This window comes from Podarcis cretensis (assembly GCF_951804945.1).
Source record: "Podarcis cretensis genome assembly, chromosome: 1".
Lineage (NCBI taxonomy): Eukaryota > Metazoa > Chordata > Lepidosauria > Squamata > Lacertidae > Podarcis > Podarcis cretensis.
In genome coordinates this window covers 42,527,957-42,542,426 of record NC_137170.1, presented here as the reverse complement: position 1 = coordinate 42,542,426, position 14,470 = coordinate 42,527,957, and the positions used below count along the sequence as shown (strand labels likewise).

At 40.5% G+C, this 14,470-nt stretch overlaps 1 protein-coding gene across 1 annotated transcript; it reads left to right on the top strand.

Moving 5' to 3' along the window:
- The first annotated feature begins 281 nt into the window (after positions 1–281).
- Positions 282–9,191, top strand: LOC307204012 (fibrinogen-like protein 1). The gene is made up of 3 exons (XM_079955314.1): positions 282–470; positions 2,319–2,506; positions 6,697–9,191. Exons 2-3 carry the CDS (start codon positions 2,359–2,361, stop codon positions 7,392–7,394), a joined length of 846 nt encoding a protein of 281 aa, XP_079811440.1. The 5' UTR covers positions 282–470; positions 2,319–2,358; the 3' UTR covers positions 7,395–9,191.
- Positions 9,192–14,470: the final 5,279 nt, after the last annotated feature.

Genomic DNA, 14,470 nt, shown 5'->3' with positions numbered 1-14,470 from the left:
TGACAAAGATGCCAAGCCTTGACACTAGCCCTTGCAGCTCTTCCTTCCGTATTGATCCTACCAGCTATTTCTGGACAGGAATTGGAACAGGGATTATTCTGTTGTCCCTCCCTCCCCAAACCAGTTGATTCCACACCAGTGCGCCGCCACCCACCACCCCCACCCCCTGCTGAGATTCACTATTCAGAATAATTTCATTAGTGATAACTTTCTTACAATGAAGGGAACTTTGGCCTTTAAAGATGCCTATTTGTGGATACGTGTCAGAGTAAAGTCCACCGACCAGAAGACTGATATACTGGAAATGTAAAGCTTTGTGAAGACTGCTGGCTTTTCCACAGTTAAGATAGAGATCTTGGGCTGAGCTGTTTACCTAGACTGCAGCAGTAGGCAAAGTGCATATTCAAATAACTACCCTATAGATTAATGTGCAGCTCTCACCTGGCCAGTTGTCGGTTTAAACAAGAAAGGTAAGATTATTCTATTCTCTTTATTTTGTTCAGTTCCCTAATCTAATGCTTCCTTTTATATTTACTGAAGAACTTTAATGTCAGAAACAGTAAAGAAGTATTCTTTATTCTGGGGAGGAAAAACATTTGACCCTGTCTTTCCACCCTTTATGCAATCTTGTTTTGGTTGTAATGAATTTATGTGTTTTACTGGTTTTCATAATGCTTATTATCTTTTTGTAAACTGCCATGGGAACCTAGGGTGAAGGTTAGGTAAGAAATCTTACAAGTAATTCAATCAATCAATCAATCAATCAATCAATAAATCAATGTAAGAACTCTCTTCTAGGGTTGCAGTCTTATACACACTTAACTGGAAAAAAGTCTCGCTGAACTCTTTGGAACTTACTTCTGAGTGGACATACAGTATATAGGATTAAATTTCTGAAAATTAATGAGAATTTGAATCTTGGGTCAAATTCATACAGTGGAACTATAATTTTGTACAGGATTGCAGCCTTAGTCATAGAAAATCATGAGCTCATTTTGAGACCACTGCTGGTGCTTTATGTAAAAATATATTCAATATTTGGGGAGAGGGGGCACACATTGCTTTTGGAAATATACCAAAAGAGTAATTTCTGCATAGGGAAGAGACAGCTCCCTCCCAAATATGATAGGAAATTGTATATTACTGCTTGGGATTAAGTTAACAGTTTGAAAGGTGTTGAAATTAAGAACAAGTTGGCTTAAAGTACATTTTAAAGCTTCATGGAATCCAAAGGGTTTTTTAAAGTGCAAGTAGTGGTTTGTACTTGTTGTTGTTGTTTAGTCGTTTAGTCGTGTCCGACTCTTCGTGACCCCATGGACCAGAGCACGCCAGGCACTCCTGTCTTCCACTGCCTCCCGCAATTTGGTCAAACTCAAGCTGGTAGCTTCGAGAACACTGTCCAACCATCTCGTCCTCTGTCGCCCCCTTCTTCTTGTGCCCTCCATCTTTCCCAACATCAGGGTCTTTTCCAGGGAGTCTTCTCTTCTCATGAGGTGGCCAAAGTATTGGAGCCTCAGCTTCACGATCTGTCCTTCCAGTGAGCACTCAGGGCTGATTTCCTTCAGAATGGAGAGGTTTGATCTTCTTGCAGTCCATGGGACTCTCAAGAGTCTCCTCCAGCACCATAATTCAAAAGCATCCATTCTTTGGCGATCAGCCTTCTTTATGGTCCAGCTTTCACTTCCATACATCACTACTGGGAAAACCATAGCTTTAACTATACGGACCTTTGTTAGCAAGGTGATGTCTCTTAATGAGCAACAAAACATGAACCCTGGTGGGCACTTGTCCATACATAAAAGACTGAAGTGTTGAGGCTTGAAAACACTGTCACCTGGACATTATGCTGTGGAGTAACAATCATCTCCACAGACAGCTTGTCGAGAGCTGATGTTTCTGGAAGCTTAAGTTCTTTATTTCTGTGCAAAGGCTTCCTTTCAGATGTGGTCCAGGGAATACAGCACATCAGTTCTGATAAAGGAGAGGTGGGCTTTTTAAAATGGAAACCTTGACATGACATTATTTTCTATCAGCTCTTACCATGCACTCAATTGTGCTATATCACACTGATTGATAGCAAAACAAGATGAAACGACTTCTGTGTGACAGGAAAGTTCTACATGTCAAAGAAGTAGTCTGTCACAAATGCACTGTGACATGTTTAAAAAAAGCCCTGTGTTGCCAAAGAGAGGGGGAAAAGCTCCCTTTTTGGCAGATCTTGAATGCTGAAACCAGGTGTTTCAATTTCTCTTCAAGAATTTCTCTCTGGATGCAATCAATCTTTTAATGCTAAATGCCAGCCTCTATTATGTTTGCAGCATCCATCGACCTGAGTGAAAGGCATCTTCAAGGGAGAGAATGAATCTGGAAAAGTCAGCGGGATGTTTTCTGCTGCTACTCTTTCAATGTGGACTGTGGACAACAGCAGAAAAGGCCTTTGAACTTGCTAATTCTCATCTGATTCCGCCTGGAGGCTATAAGAGACTGATCAACATTAACTCAGAAGGTAATTGTGGTATGCCGGGTATGTGTGTGATTTAGGGCAATCAAAATCACGGAGGGATTGATGAATGTTCCCTATGAAGAAATGCAAAAGTGGAGATTTTTAGTTTAGAAAAAAAAGTACTTTCAGGATGTGTGCAGAAAATTGGTACAGAGAACATTGACAAAAACGTGTTTTATCCCTCTCCCATAATACTAGAACTCAGGGTCTCAAGATGAAATAGATTGGCAGTAAATTCAGGAAGTCCTTTTTCACTTATACCAACTTAAAGAAAGCAGTTCCACAAGATGTGGTGATGCTGACTTCTGGCTTAGATGGCATTAAAAGGAGGATTGGGCAAACCCATGGAGGACAGGGGCTATTATTTAGCTAAATAGAACCTTCATATATACAAAGGCAGGAAGCTCCTTGCCACAGGTACCACCTGAACTTCTACCTACAGTGATGAGTCCAGGAGGGCCTCCAAGCTACAAACTTGGTCATCTCACCTCTCATACACCCTGCCAATCACTGGGCTCTGCAAGTGAGGGCCTCTTACAGATACCATCTTATCAGGAGGTCTATTCCATACAATAGGGATGCAGGTGGCGCTGTGGGTTAAACCACAGAGCCCAGGACTTGCCGATCAGAAGGTCGGCAGTTCGAATCCCCATGACGGGGTGAGCTCCCGTTGCTCGGTCCCTGCTCCTGCCAACCTAGCAGTTCGAAAGCACATCACAGTGCAAGTAGATAAATAGGTACTGCTCCGGCGGGAGGGTAAATGGCATTTCCATGCGCTGCTCTGGTTTGCCAGAAGCGGCTTTGTCATGCTGGCCACATGACACAGAAGCTGTACGCCGGCTCCCTCAGCTAATAAAGCGAGATGAGTGCCGCAACCCCAGAGTCGGTCATGATTGGACCTAATGGTCAGGGGTCCCTTTACCTTTACCTATTCCATACAATGGAGGAATCAGGCATTTTGTGTTGTGGCACCTACCCTTTGGAATCTCCTTCTTTTGAATATTAGACAGGCACCACCTCTGTTGTCTGCTGAAGACCTTCATCTACAATAAGCCTTTTAAATTGATATTTTCCCCAATCAGCATATGTACTGGAATTGTTTTTAAGAAGTTTTTATTATTTTATCACTTGCTGTTTGCCATCATGGGCTCGTTTGGGAAGAAGGGCAGGGTATAAATTTAATAAATTCTAACAATAAATACAGGGTAAGTGCAACCCCATTCAGAATAAACTGTATCACTCCACCCAGATCTCTCAGCTTCATAACCTGAACACCTCTGTCTCATCTGAATTCACACCTCAGTTTGTTTGCCCTCATCCACTCCAAAAATACCTTGAGACATCTTTTTCTAAGACTCCCTAGGATTTGCAGGCAGAAATGAGAGTTAGAGCTGGTTGTCAATCACATACTGGTGATTTTGAAGAACAAACCTCCAGATTATTTCCCCCACCCAGCACACACATGGTACAGTAGGTATTATACAACATGGAGGCCATAAACCTGAGGCACCCCAAAGGCTAGAGGGCTTGGGGTAGAATCAAAGTCCTCCAGCACCACCTTCTGGTACTGATCCTCCAGGAAGAAATAGAGCCAAAGTAATACAGTGCCTTCCATACCCAACCTAGCAGGATGGTCCAGAAAGATAGCCTGGCCAATAGTAATGAATGACATTGAAAGGTCAAAGAGAATCAATAAGGTTGAAGTCCACTTGTCCAGTTCCCCTGGTCCTCCACAAGGGTGACCAAGACTGTTTCTGTCTCAAAACTAGTCTGAAAGCCCGGTTGGAATGGCAACAAATAACCAGTTTCCTTCAACATGGCCTTGAGTTGAGAGGCCACCATGCTTTCTATCACCTTGTCCAAAAATGATAGGCTTAAAGATGGGCAAAGTCTGTCACAGAGGGTTCGGTCCAAAGCTTGAGGTTTCTCAAGTGTGATCTCACCACCGCCTCTTTCAGCACAGTGGAGATCATGCCCTATTTCCAGGAGGCACTAACCTCAATTTATATTTTTTCTTGTGCTCATCACCGTAGAAGCAGGAGGCTTCCTGAACAGCATTTTGTAATCTAAGCATAAAACTGTTTTTATTTAATAAGAAATGTGACGGTTTTCATTTTCAATTTATTATAAGGATCTCTGTACCTTTTCTATGGGTAACTTATAGTTCCCTTTTCTTCTCACAGCCACATTCCTTGGTGTTCAATTATCTGGAACCTAGGGCTAAGACAAATACAGTGGAGGTTGGTCCATTGAGACTCTCAACAAACTCGGTATCCTTACCTACATCCAGTCTAGTGGGTGGCACTGACTTCCAGCTTCCTCCTTTGCCTTAGTTTCAGTGTTGCCCTTGTAGAACTCAGCAGGAAGAGGATGGGGACAAAACCAGAATTTGCTGGCCTTGGCTATTCTTGACGCCATCTCTACCTACTGTTGTCCTTCCTGCCTTCTGTGTCTCAGGGAGCACCAGCCTCCACTGATTCTCCACTGTGATACAGCTCCATATGTTGGCCATGTCTAATATGGAAATAGCTGTTTTTCCTTCTGAGAGGAAAGAGGCACCCATACCGCACAGCCAGTTCAGGGTACTTTTCACTGATGGGTAGATGCTGTGCCAAGCAATTACGAACTGTTCCATTGCTTAAGTGTGTATCGGAGTTCTTAGGAGTTGGGGGTTCTGTACTGGGAGACAAATAATAGTTGTCAGAGAGGAGATTTCTGCAAGAACTATTATTTCTTTGTTAAGAGACACGGATGAAGGGGAGCTTTGTAACACATCCTCAGAATCTCTAACGATAGGCTGAGTCATCTCCTCCTCCTCCACTTACAGAGATTGAAAAATTAGCTCTAATCAACCGTAACTCTTCCAGCTCTCAAAGTTGCGACAACCAGCAAACAGGGGACACATGGTGTACTGTTTCCTATTTGCACATCTCTGTAGCTAAACAAAAGGCACATGCCCAGTTTCGAGAATATAGCAGTTTCTTCCCCAACCTACACACCATGCATTTAAAGCTATCCAACACACATTTTAGGCATATGACTTCCTCCAAAGACTCCTGGGAACTGTAGTGTGTTGGGGTGATGGGAATTGTAGCTCTATGAGGGGAGGAACTACAGTTCCCAGGATTCTCTGGGGAAATACATTTTAAATGTGTATTGGATGTGCTTTAAATGTACAGTGTGGATCTGTTTCTCTTTCTCTAATGTTAAAACCTAGACTTGACCACAGTGAACTTTGGTGTCTGTAAAACCTCACACTTCACAACTGATCTTGCTTTGAACAATTTGCTGACTTGTCAATATATGTATTTGACTATATAAATTTTGTTTTCAATCTGCAGAACTGTAAACAAAGCTTTTGTCCCTTCAATGTCATTTTAAGCCCTTCCTAAGTAATGTACGGGATGTGGATGGCGCTGTGGGTTAAACCACAGAGCTTAGGACTTGCTGATCAGGTCGGCAGTTCAAATCCCTGGGATGGGGTGAGCTCCTGTTGCTCGGTCCCTGCTCCTGCCAACCTCGCAGTTCGAAAGCACGTCAAAGTGCAAGTAGATAAATAGGTACTGCTCCGGCGGGAAGGTAAACTGCGTTTCCGTGTGCTGCTCTGGTTTGCCAGAAGTGGCTTAGTCATGCTGGCCACATGACCCAGAAGCTGTACGCCGGCTCCCTCGGCCAATAAAGCGAGATGAGTGCCGCAACCCCAAAGTCGGCCACGGCTGGACCTAATGGTCAGGGGTCCCTTTACCTTTAAGTAATGTACACAATGCTTTTTTCCAGTGTTTTGAAATTAACAGTTTGTGTTTTGTTCTGGATTTTCTCCATTTCCTTTTAATAATTAATTTTAATAATTAATAGATTATTTATGATGAATTGTATTTACTCTTTGATGCTAACATCAGTCTTTTCATATGGATTTCTACTTGTCAACCTGTATGATATTGCGTGAGCAAATATTTCTATTCTTATCCATCATTGTTATTACCTTTTGTTTACAACGGTGCTTATAATAATATATTTTTAAAATTGTAGTCACATCACAAAAAAGAAACTATGTAGAACTGCACAATATATGTGCCTCAGATCCTGACAAATTAACAATTCCTTACATTTGAGGGCAAAAGTCCATTCTTGTGGAAGCTTTTAAGCCAAGCTTACGGGATTATAATGTTAAGCATTCATTTATTTCCATGCAGAATATCCACGAGACTGCAGTGAGATCTTTAAGCAGTCTGAAGAAAACTCCAGAGATGGTCTATATGTCATTCAGCCAGCAAAGGAGCCTATTGGTGTGTACTGCAACATGCAAGATGGTGGCTGGACAGTAATTCAGCACATTACTGCCAACAGTACGGTGGACTTTGATAGGACATGGCAGGACTACAAACATGGATTTGGCACAATTAACGACAACTACTGGTTAGGCAATGAATACATGCATCAGCTAACCAGCTCTCCAAGGCCATATGCACTTAGGATTAAACTTGTAGACCTAAATGCCAACATCAAGTGGGGAGAATATGAGCCCTTCCGCATTGAAGGTGAAGCTTCTCAGTACCGAATCAGGCTTGGTCTGTATAAAGGTAATGCCGTCGACGCCCTGTGTCATGACACAGAAGCATATCTCCACGATAACCAGATGTTCACAACAAAAGATAGAGATAATGACAACTATTTTCAGAACTGTGCCAAACTTGAGTACAACGGGATTGCTGGGGGAGGCTGGTGGTATGATGCTTGTGCTGGAGCGAATCTAAATCGCAGGAATGTCATCTACTGGCAGCAGGACTGCAACAAAGAGCAGCTGTGCAAGTACGCCTGGATGATGGTCAAGCCAGCGGACCACAGCCAAGAGTGGCTCAAGGCTTGCCCTGCCGAGAAGGAAGAATTGTAAGCAACAGTAAGAAATTAAATCCAGGTGGAGAGCTGCTGTTTCTTCAGCTTGTATGTAGAAGCCGCCTTTTTCCTTTGCTGGGATTGTTTTTCAATATATAAATGAAATTAGACCCAGCACAAAAATAAAGACCACATGACAAGATGTGAAAAATGGAGGACCCCAGAATTTAATTACCCTGTTCCTCCCATTCCAGTAGTTAATCTTGAGTGATGGCCCAATAGTGTGAGAGAGGTCTAGACATTATTAATATTCTGGGAGATGTGAGTTAAATTCACAAATTATAGTGTGCTGATAAGATTACCAAGCGGTTGTGAGCATAAGTAACAAAGGATAAGTGATAGATTGAAAATATGGAGAGACAATTAAACATATAAATCCATAAGATATATTTAGTAATCAGGAGAAATAAAATATGGATATTACATATGCTTAAAGGGAAAGGGTATACATTAGGGACCTTGAAAAATCACGAGACTTGCAATTATTTCCTCTGCTTTTCCCCACTGTTGCCCGTGAAAATACATATTTTCTCTTGCCTTTCATCTTCAACAGTTCATTCAAATAGTGTTGTTTGAGCTGTTGCTGTCTTCAAAGGAAGGGAGGAAGGAAGGAAAAACAAAAGCAATTACTTTAAAGTCACAAAGCTGCATGATCCCATCGAAACAGTTTGCTGTGTGAGGTTCCTCAGGTTCATGAAGTGATAAATTAGGCTCTTAATGATAAAGGTTCACAGCACAGCAAAAGAGTTGAGAGGCCACAACAATATATCTTTTTTTCTCCATATGGCAGTTTGGCTGCTATTGTGAGCAAAAACAGGGTTGCTTGTTGTCAGGAAGATTGCAGCACTAGATCCTCCTGTAAGTAATTAATCACCAAATACTTCATAAAGGCAGAAGAAATGGTAGCTGATAATATGCATTATTTTCAAGAACAGTTCCACTTCATGAATGTTGAAGGAGATTGGATGCACTAATGTGCTTATCTGAGATATTCCATCCAACAGAGGGCAGTGATGTATATGAGTATTATCAAGAATATTGTATTGCAACACAGTTAAAGATTCATCTTTTGTGCAGGGACAGTTGCAAATGAATCATAATTTCACAACACCTGTTTGTGAATGCATGTGCTGTAGTTTCATTGTAAAGGTACAAAACAATCTTTTACTGTCTTTCCCTTGTCATCTATTTTCAGCTAATATCTTTTAAAAAGTGTAATTAGCGTGTATTTTCAGAGCTCTCATCATTACCTATATCTTCGCTGGCATTTTCGCTGGCATTGTTTTAGATTCTTTCAGATGAGTCTAAATGTAACTCTATTGTCACTTACTTGCTAGCCTATATTTGTAAAATAGCAAAAACAAGATTTTTGTTGTTGTTGTTGTTCTTATTTAATGGCAACATTCTACCATTCTCTCATTTCTGATTACAGGCCCCAGATTATTACTATTACAGACCTCTCTGGTAGTTATACTTTCTCTATAAACAACAATGGTATATATAGTTTGCTGTACTCAACACCGGGAACATTTAATAAAAGTAGTCTGTATTCTTACTACTGCAAAATACAACATTTTATATATAAAATTAATGTGAGTAACTGCAGCCTAGTTCTCAACTGAGCCCATAAGTACAAGTTCCTTTCATGAGCAGATGAGATAGTTGGAGGTGTGAACTCTGTGATTAATCTCTAGGCAATTAATTAATGGAATGCCTTTCATAGTGTTTTGCCTCTTCTTTGAAAGATGTCCAGCTATTGTGAATCAATTCATTTTAAAATGGATTGTTAAATGTGTGTGTGTGCGTGTGTGTGTGTGTAAACTACAGCAACATCTACAAAGATTTTAGATTAACAATCACAAAATGTAGGGGGGGGGCGGGAGTCTGTATATCCAATAATTCTTCTTTAATAGGGAAACAAAGACGGGATGAAGATAATTTAAAACCCCCAGTATAAATGGACTCACACCTGATTTACTTTGGAACAGGTGAATTAAGAATTGGGCCTTTTGTGTGGACAAGTACACATGGATATGCACTGTTTACACACATCAAACATAATCTAGTCAAAATTATTCACTGATTTGGATACAAAGGTGCTCATGGTTCACCAATATTTTAGCCAAGTTCCCTTTTCCCCTCCATCTCTTTGCCTACAACACATCTCATGCCATTTTTAAAAGGTTTTCCAGTCCTCACGAACTGCTTTTGGGAAGATGCAAGGGATCGCAATAGGAAGGGAAAGACAGGGAAGTCACATTCCATGAAGAGGATTAGTACTACTCAGGATGCAAAGTACTGCTTTTTAAGGAAGAGAGTTACGCATGCTAAAGAGTCAGTATAAACCACTGATCTTCAACATGACCCAAAACTGGATCATAGCCTGATCTAAGGTGAGTTGCAATGGCAGCAGTAAGGTTAAGGTAAAGGTAAAGGGGCCCCTGACCAGTATGCAAACTGAGAATGAAAAAATGAGTCTTCCAAATCCATGTTTGGGTTAAAGATCTGGAAAGTTTGAAGACTACTAATCTAAACAGTTAAAAAAAGTACATGGTTCAGGTGTCTGAGGACCATACCCTTTCAGAACACAGGCAAGAAAGGCACGTGTTTGAATGCTCCTCAGTGTAAAAATTCAACACACATAGGAAGCACATTACAGCAAGGATTAACCTTTCTTCCTGACATACTAGATTTCCATGGATACGAGTGGCTTGTTAGGAGTTTTTGCATTGTTCTACCCTTCCTGCATTCTGAAAGGGTATTCTGCTAGGATGGCCCTACCATATACTTGGTCCTAGTCATGGATCAGCCATCATGGATCACTCCACAAAGGAGTAGAATGGGATCTGGAAGAACAACACACTTAACAGGAGAGGGTGAGCCAGAGGTATTTTCCTAGACCATCTTGGCAAGATTTAGCCATTACTGACTATATCATCAGTATGGGGGAATGCCTCAGGGCTTGACAGTATGTATAGAGAGCTGGAAAGAGTTTGTTTACACTGCAGTATTCTGGCTATAGTGGAATGGGATCAGCTCCTGTTCTTCTGTAGAATGGCAAAGACCCTCTTCTAACCCACAGATTTCTCCTCAAGTAAATGTTATCACTGTACTGTAGGAAGTGGCTCTCCTGGAGCTCTGGCTCAGGAAAGTGCTTCTGAAACTTTAAATATAATCTGTTTAGACATATCCAAATATATATATCCCACTTTTTCCTCTCACTTCTGTTACCCAAGGATACTAACATCATGTAAGTTTAATACAACCATATAATATTAAAGCAGCAAAACACAGGTGATGATGCAGTAAGTTTTTTTTAAAAAAAACACCTTTAAAAATCCATAAGGAGAAGCCAGTTGGGTCAAAGGCCTGCTGGAACAGACAATCCTTAAATTCTATATTTGAACTCTGCTATCGGGTGCGGACAAATCTCCCAGGACAAAGAGCTCCAAAGTCTGGGTGCTATAACAGAAAGAGGTATTTCTCTTGTTCTCACCAACTGTACCTGGGAGACAAACCAGGACCTCTCTTGATGATCTGAATGAATGGGCAGTCTCAGATGGAAGGAGAATGTTCTTTAAGGGGTCTTTTGCTAAAGGCTCTTATATTATCCATCTGTGAAACACTAAAACACCATTTGACCAAGGCTCAAATTAGTAGAGGGACACATTGCAACTGAAAAATTATTTGTGTTGAAGGTAGAATCTGCTCTTCCTGGAACCTGATGCTGTAGCTGCCTCGGCAGTCTTTTGACCCACCATTTTTCACTTCATTCTTTTGCTCTCTGCCCCTTGGACTTAACCTACTTGTAATAATGGCTTTGGAAGAAGCTTGTGGCCTCATTTCTGCTTGTGCATAAAGCTGATAGATTACTATCTCCAGCCTTCACTCAGCACTTTCATGCTGCCCTCAAGATGTTAGTACTTGTCAGTATAGCTCCCAGACATGGAATCAGATGAGATTTCAGCCCCAAGCATGAATCAGAACCAGGGAAGACAAGGGAACCTTGGAGGCAACCCCTAAGACCATACCCTAGGACAATACTCCATATTCAGGAAACCAGCATAATTAAGGAACCTAATGTGCCCCAACTGGATGTGCCAATACACCAGGAAGGGGGATCTAATTTGAGTAGCTGAACCCTCAATTATTGTTGGTAAGATGCTGATACAATAACGTCCATGCATCTGCTCCTAGTCTAGTTACTTTCAGGACAGCTCTTCTTGAGCTCGGTTCTCTACGGACACAGCAGACATATTTGCAAATACAAGGCAGGTTGTCCTCCTCCTCTCCCATTTTGGAAACAATATAGAAGTGTCATTACACAGCGCTACGCAGTCCAGCTCCCTTTTGTTTTTCTGCCCTAGGAGAGCTTGCCTGCTTTTGCTGCCCATCTTTAGTTTCACAAGTCAGCAGTGCCCTTAGCATAACCTCCCAGTTGGAGTCTTTTGACCTTTGCTTCAGAGAAGAATGGGACTCTGATGGGAAATAACCACACTGTTTAATCACCACAGTTAGCTCTTTCCTATAAACATGACCATAGTGGTCTTTAGTGGTCTGGAATACAGTTACCCCATAATAGTTCCCATGCAACTCTATGTTACTAAACATATAAATGGAGTCTTTAAGAATCCTGATTTTAGAGGAGGGATGCGGAACCTATGGCCCTACAGAAGTTGTCAAACTACAACCCCCATCATCGCTGTCCACTGGCCATGCAGGCTGAGGCAGATGTGAAGTGGAGCCCAACATGATCTTGAGGGTCACAGGTTCTAGAGCAATAACTTACAAGTGTCTGCAAAAAAATAAATAATGTATACATTTTAAGAAATAATTTTGAATGGTTTTTGTTTCTGCTCTTCCTGTTCTTTCAAAAATAAAAAAAATAAAAGTTGTGGCTCTATATTGCTGTTGGATGGCTCTCAACTGTCCCCCTTGCCTTTTTTGTTATGAAACTCCAGTATTAAAAAAGCAATAAACACACACCATTTTTAATACAGTTCCAGATATTTACAATGTATCCCAGAGTTTGGCAGTGTCATGTCTGAATTTTTAGCAGCATAGGTTGAGCACATACTTAACAGTTACACTTAACTGATACTTTGGCATCCATTACTGTGTAGTCTTATACATCTACTCAACAAACGGACCATAAACATTTATAAAACATTCCTGTTCAACAGAAACTGTGACAAAAATAACTTCCCATTTAACTTCAATAATAGAAGGCAAAGCTTTTCTTTAGCAATAACATTGCAGCTAGCAGAAAACTTTTACAGTCTTATATAGTCATTATTACATAGCTTGTATTATAGAAATGCAGGTTCGTTTGAACCAAACACACATATCATATGCATATGTATGTTTGTTTGAAGCCAGTATAACTCAAAGTATACACTATACACAGAAAATGCTTTGATGGTGACTGAAGAAAAGAAACAGAGGTCTCTATAGTAACTTGCACTTTCCTTTAACAATTATATGCAAAAGCACCAAAAACAGTTGGCACAATACAATATACTTAAAATCGATCATATTGATTCCAGAATACACATTTTCACATTATTATACAGTGAGTTTAAATAATATCCAGTACCCCTGCAAAAAATTCAATCTTTTGCAAACAACTCACTTAACCGTCAAGTTATTCACAACATTGTTTATTTCTATAGCTGTGGAGAAACCCTTTCTTTCCTGCTTCTCTAGCTCTTAATGAAAATATTTTTTACTTCAGTGGAAGCAATGACAAATACACAATAACTCTCATGAAATGTGCTGTGTTATCTCTGAACTATGCAACACTATATTTTACAACTGTATTATTACCATACTAAGCTATGGATGCGGATGATATGATAGAGATGCAGCCTAACACTCCAGCTGTGCACTTGTACATTCTTGAAGACCAAAGCAGAATCATCATCCAAAGCCCTAGTCCAGGTCCATTGACCCTGGGAAGCACATCTGGCAATAATCAGGATGAGGGCCTTTTCTGTTGTGCTGCCCATCCTAGGGAATGGCTTTCCATAGACCCCATGACTGTATTGTTTTAGATGGCTAATAAAAATAATATATTAGGCTGTTTTAAAAGGTTTCTGACCAATTGTTCTCTTTCTGCTGGCTTACTTTTGATGTCTTAGTTTCAATGGGTGTTTTGTATTTTGTTGTGGGGGTTTGGTCTTGGTGACAATGTTTGTGATTTTAATGGGAATTGTTATATATTTTACTATTGTTTTGTGTTTTTGGATTGCAGCTGCTTTGCGTTTCTTTGAAATTTAGGAAGGGTATATATATATATATATATATATATATATATATATATATACACAAATGCATACATAGACATTGTTATAGTCCATCTTTAAATTGCATGAGTGCATGAGTTAGTGCACTGTCCGCTATTGAACTACAATAATCCATGTGTCCCATGAAGCTTTGCATCTTTACAGGTCTATAGTCAATAATGCAAACCTGGCTGTTCAGTGTTTGCTGGAATGTATCTTAATGCTGCTTTGCACCTTAATATTAGTTCTCAACTGAGCCCCATATGCACCCCATATGAACCACATTCCTTCTTCACTTCAGCGGAGGGGACATTTCCATACAAAGTACATTTGAAGCATATTTGCCCTCTCAACGAATCCTGGTCACTGTCGTTTGATAAGGGTTGCTGGGAATTGAAACTCTGTGAGGGGCTAATGTGCTTCAAATGTGCTTTAAAGATATAGTGTGTATATGCCTACGCTGGTGGGGAGCTCTGGGTGTACGTCATATTTCCAAAACTTGACAATACAGTAAATCAGGGTACTGGGGTAGAATTTCTAGGCCTTTTAACATTTTAAATCATGAACTTACTAAACTCTTATATAAATATCAGTTTGTTTCCATATAAGTTATTTTTACCGTAGTTTCTACATCCTGACTTCCCATTGCCGTTGTTTTCTTTCTGTCCCATCAGTTTATTTTGATAGCTGATTTTAATTGCAGTTCTCAGACCAGTTACTCTGTAATTATCCCAGTTACTGCCTTTATTTTGTCAGATCATCATCTCTACTGAAATGCTCTTGTTGTCGC

Bases quoted from the DNA above. Each gene is read 5' to 3' on its own strand.
- LOC307204012 (XM_079955314.1), top strand. From the start codon at position 2,359: ATGAATCTGGAAAAGTCAGCGGGATGTTTTCTGCTGCTACTCTTTCAA. The intron at 2,507-6,696 runs GTAATTGTGGTA...ATTTCCATGCAG, and splicing joins GATCAACATTAACTCAGAAG to AATATCCACGAGACTGCAGT.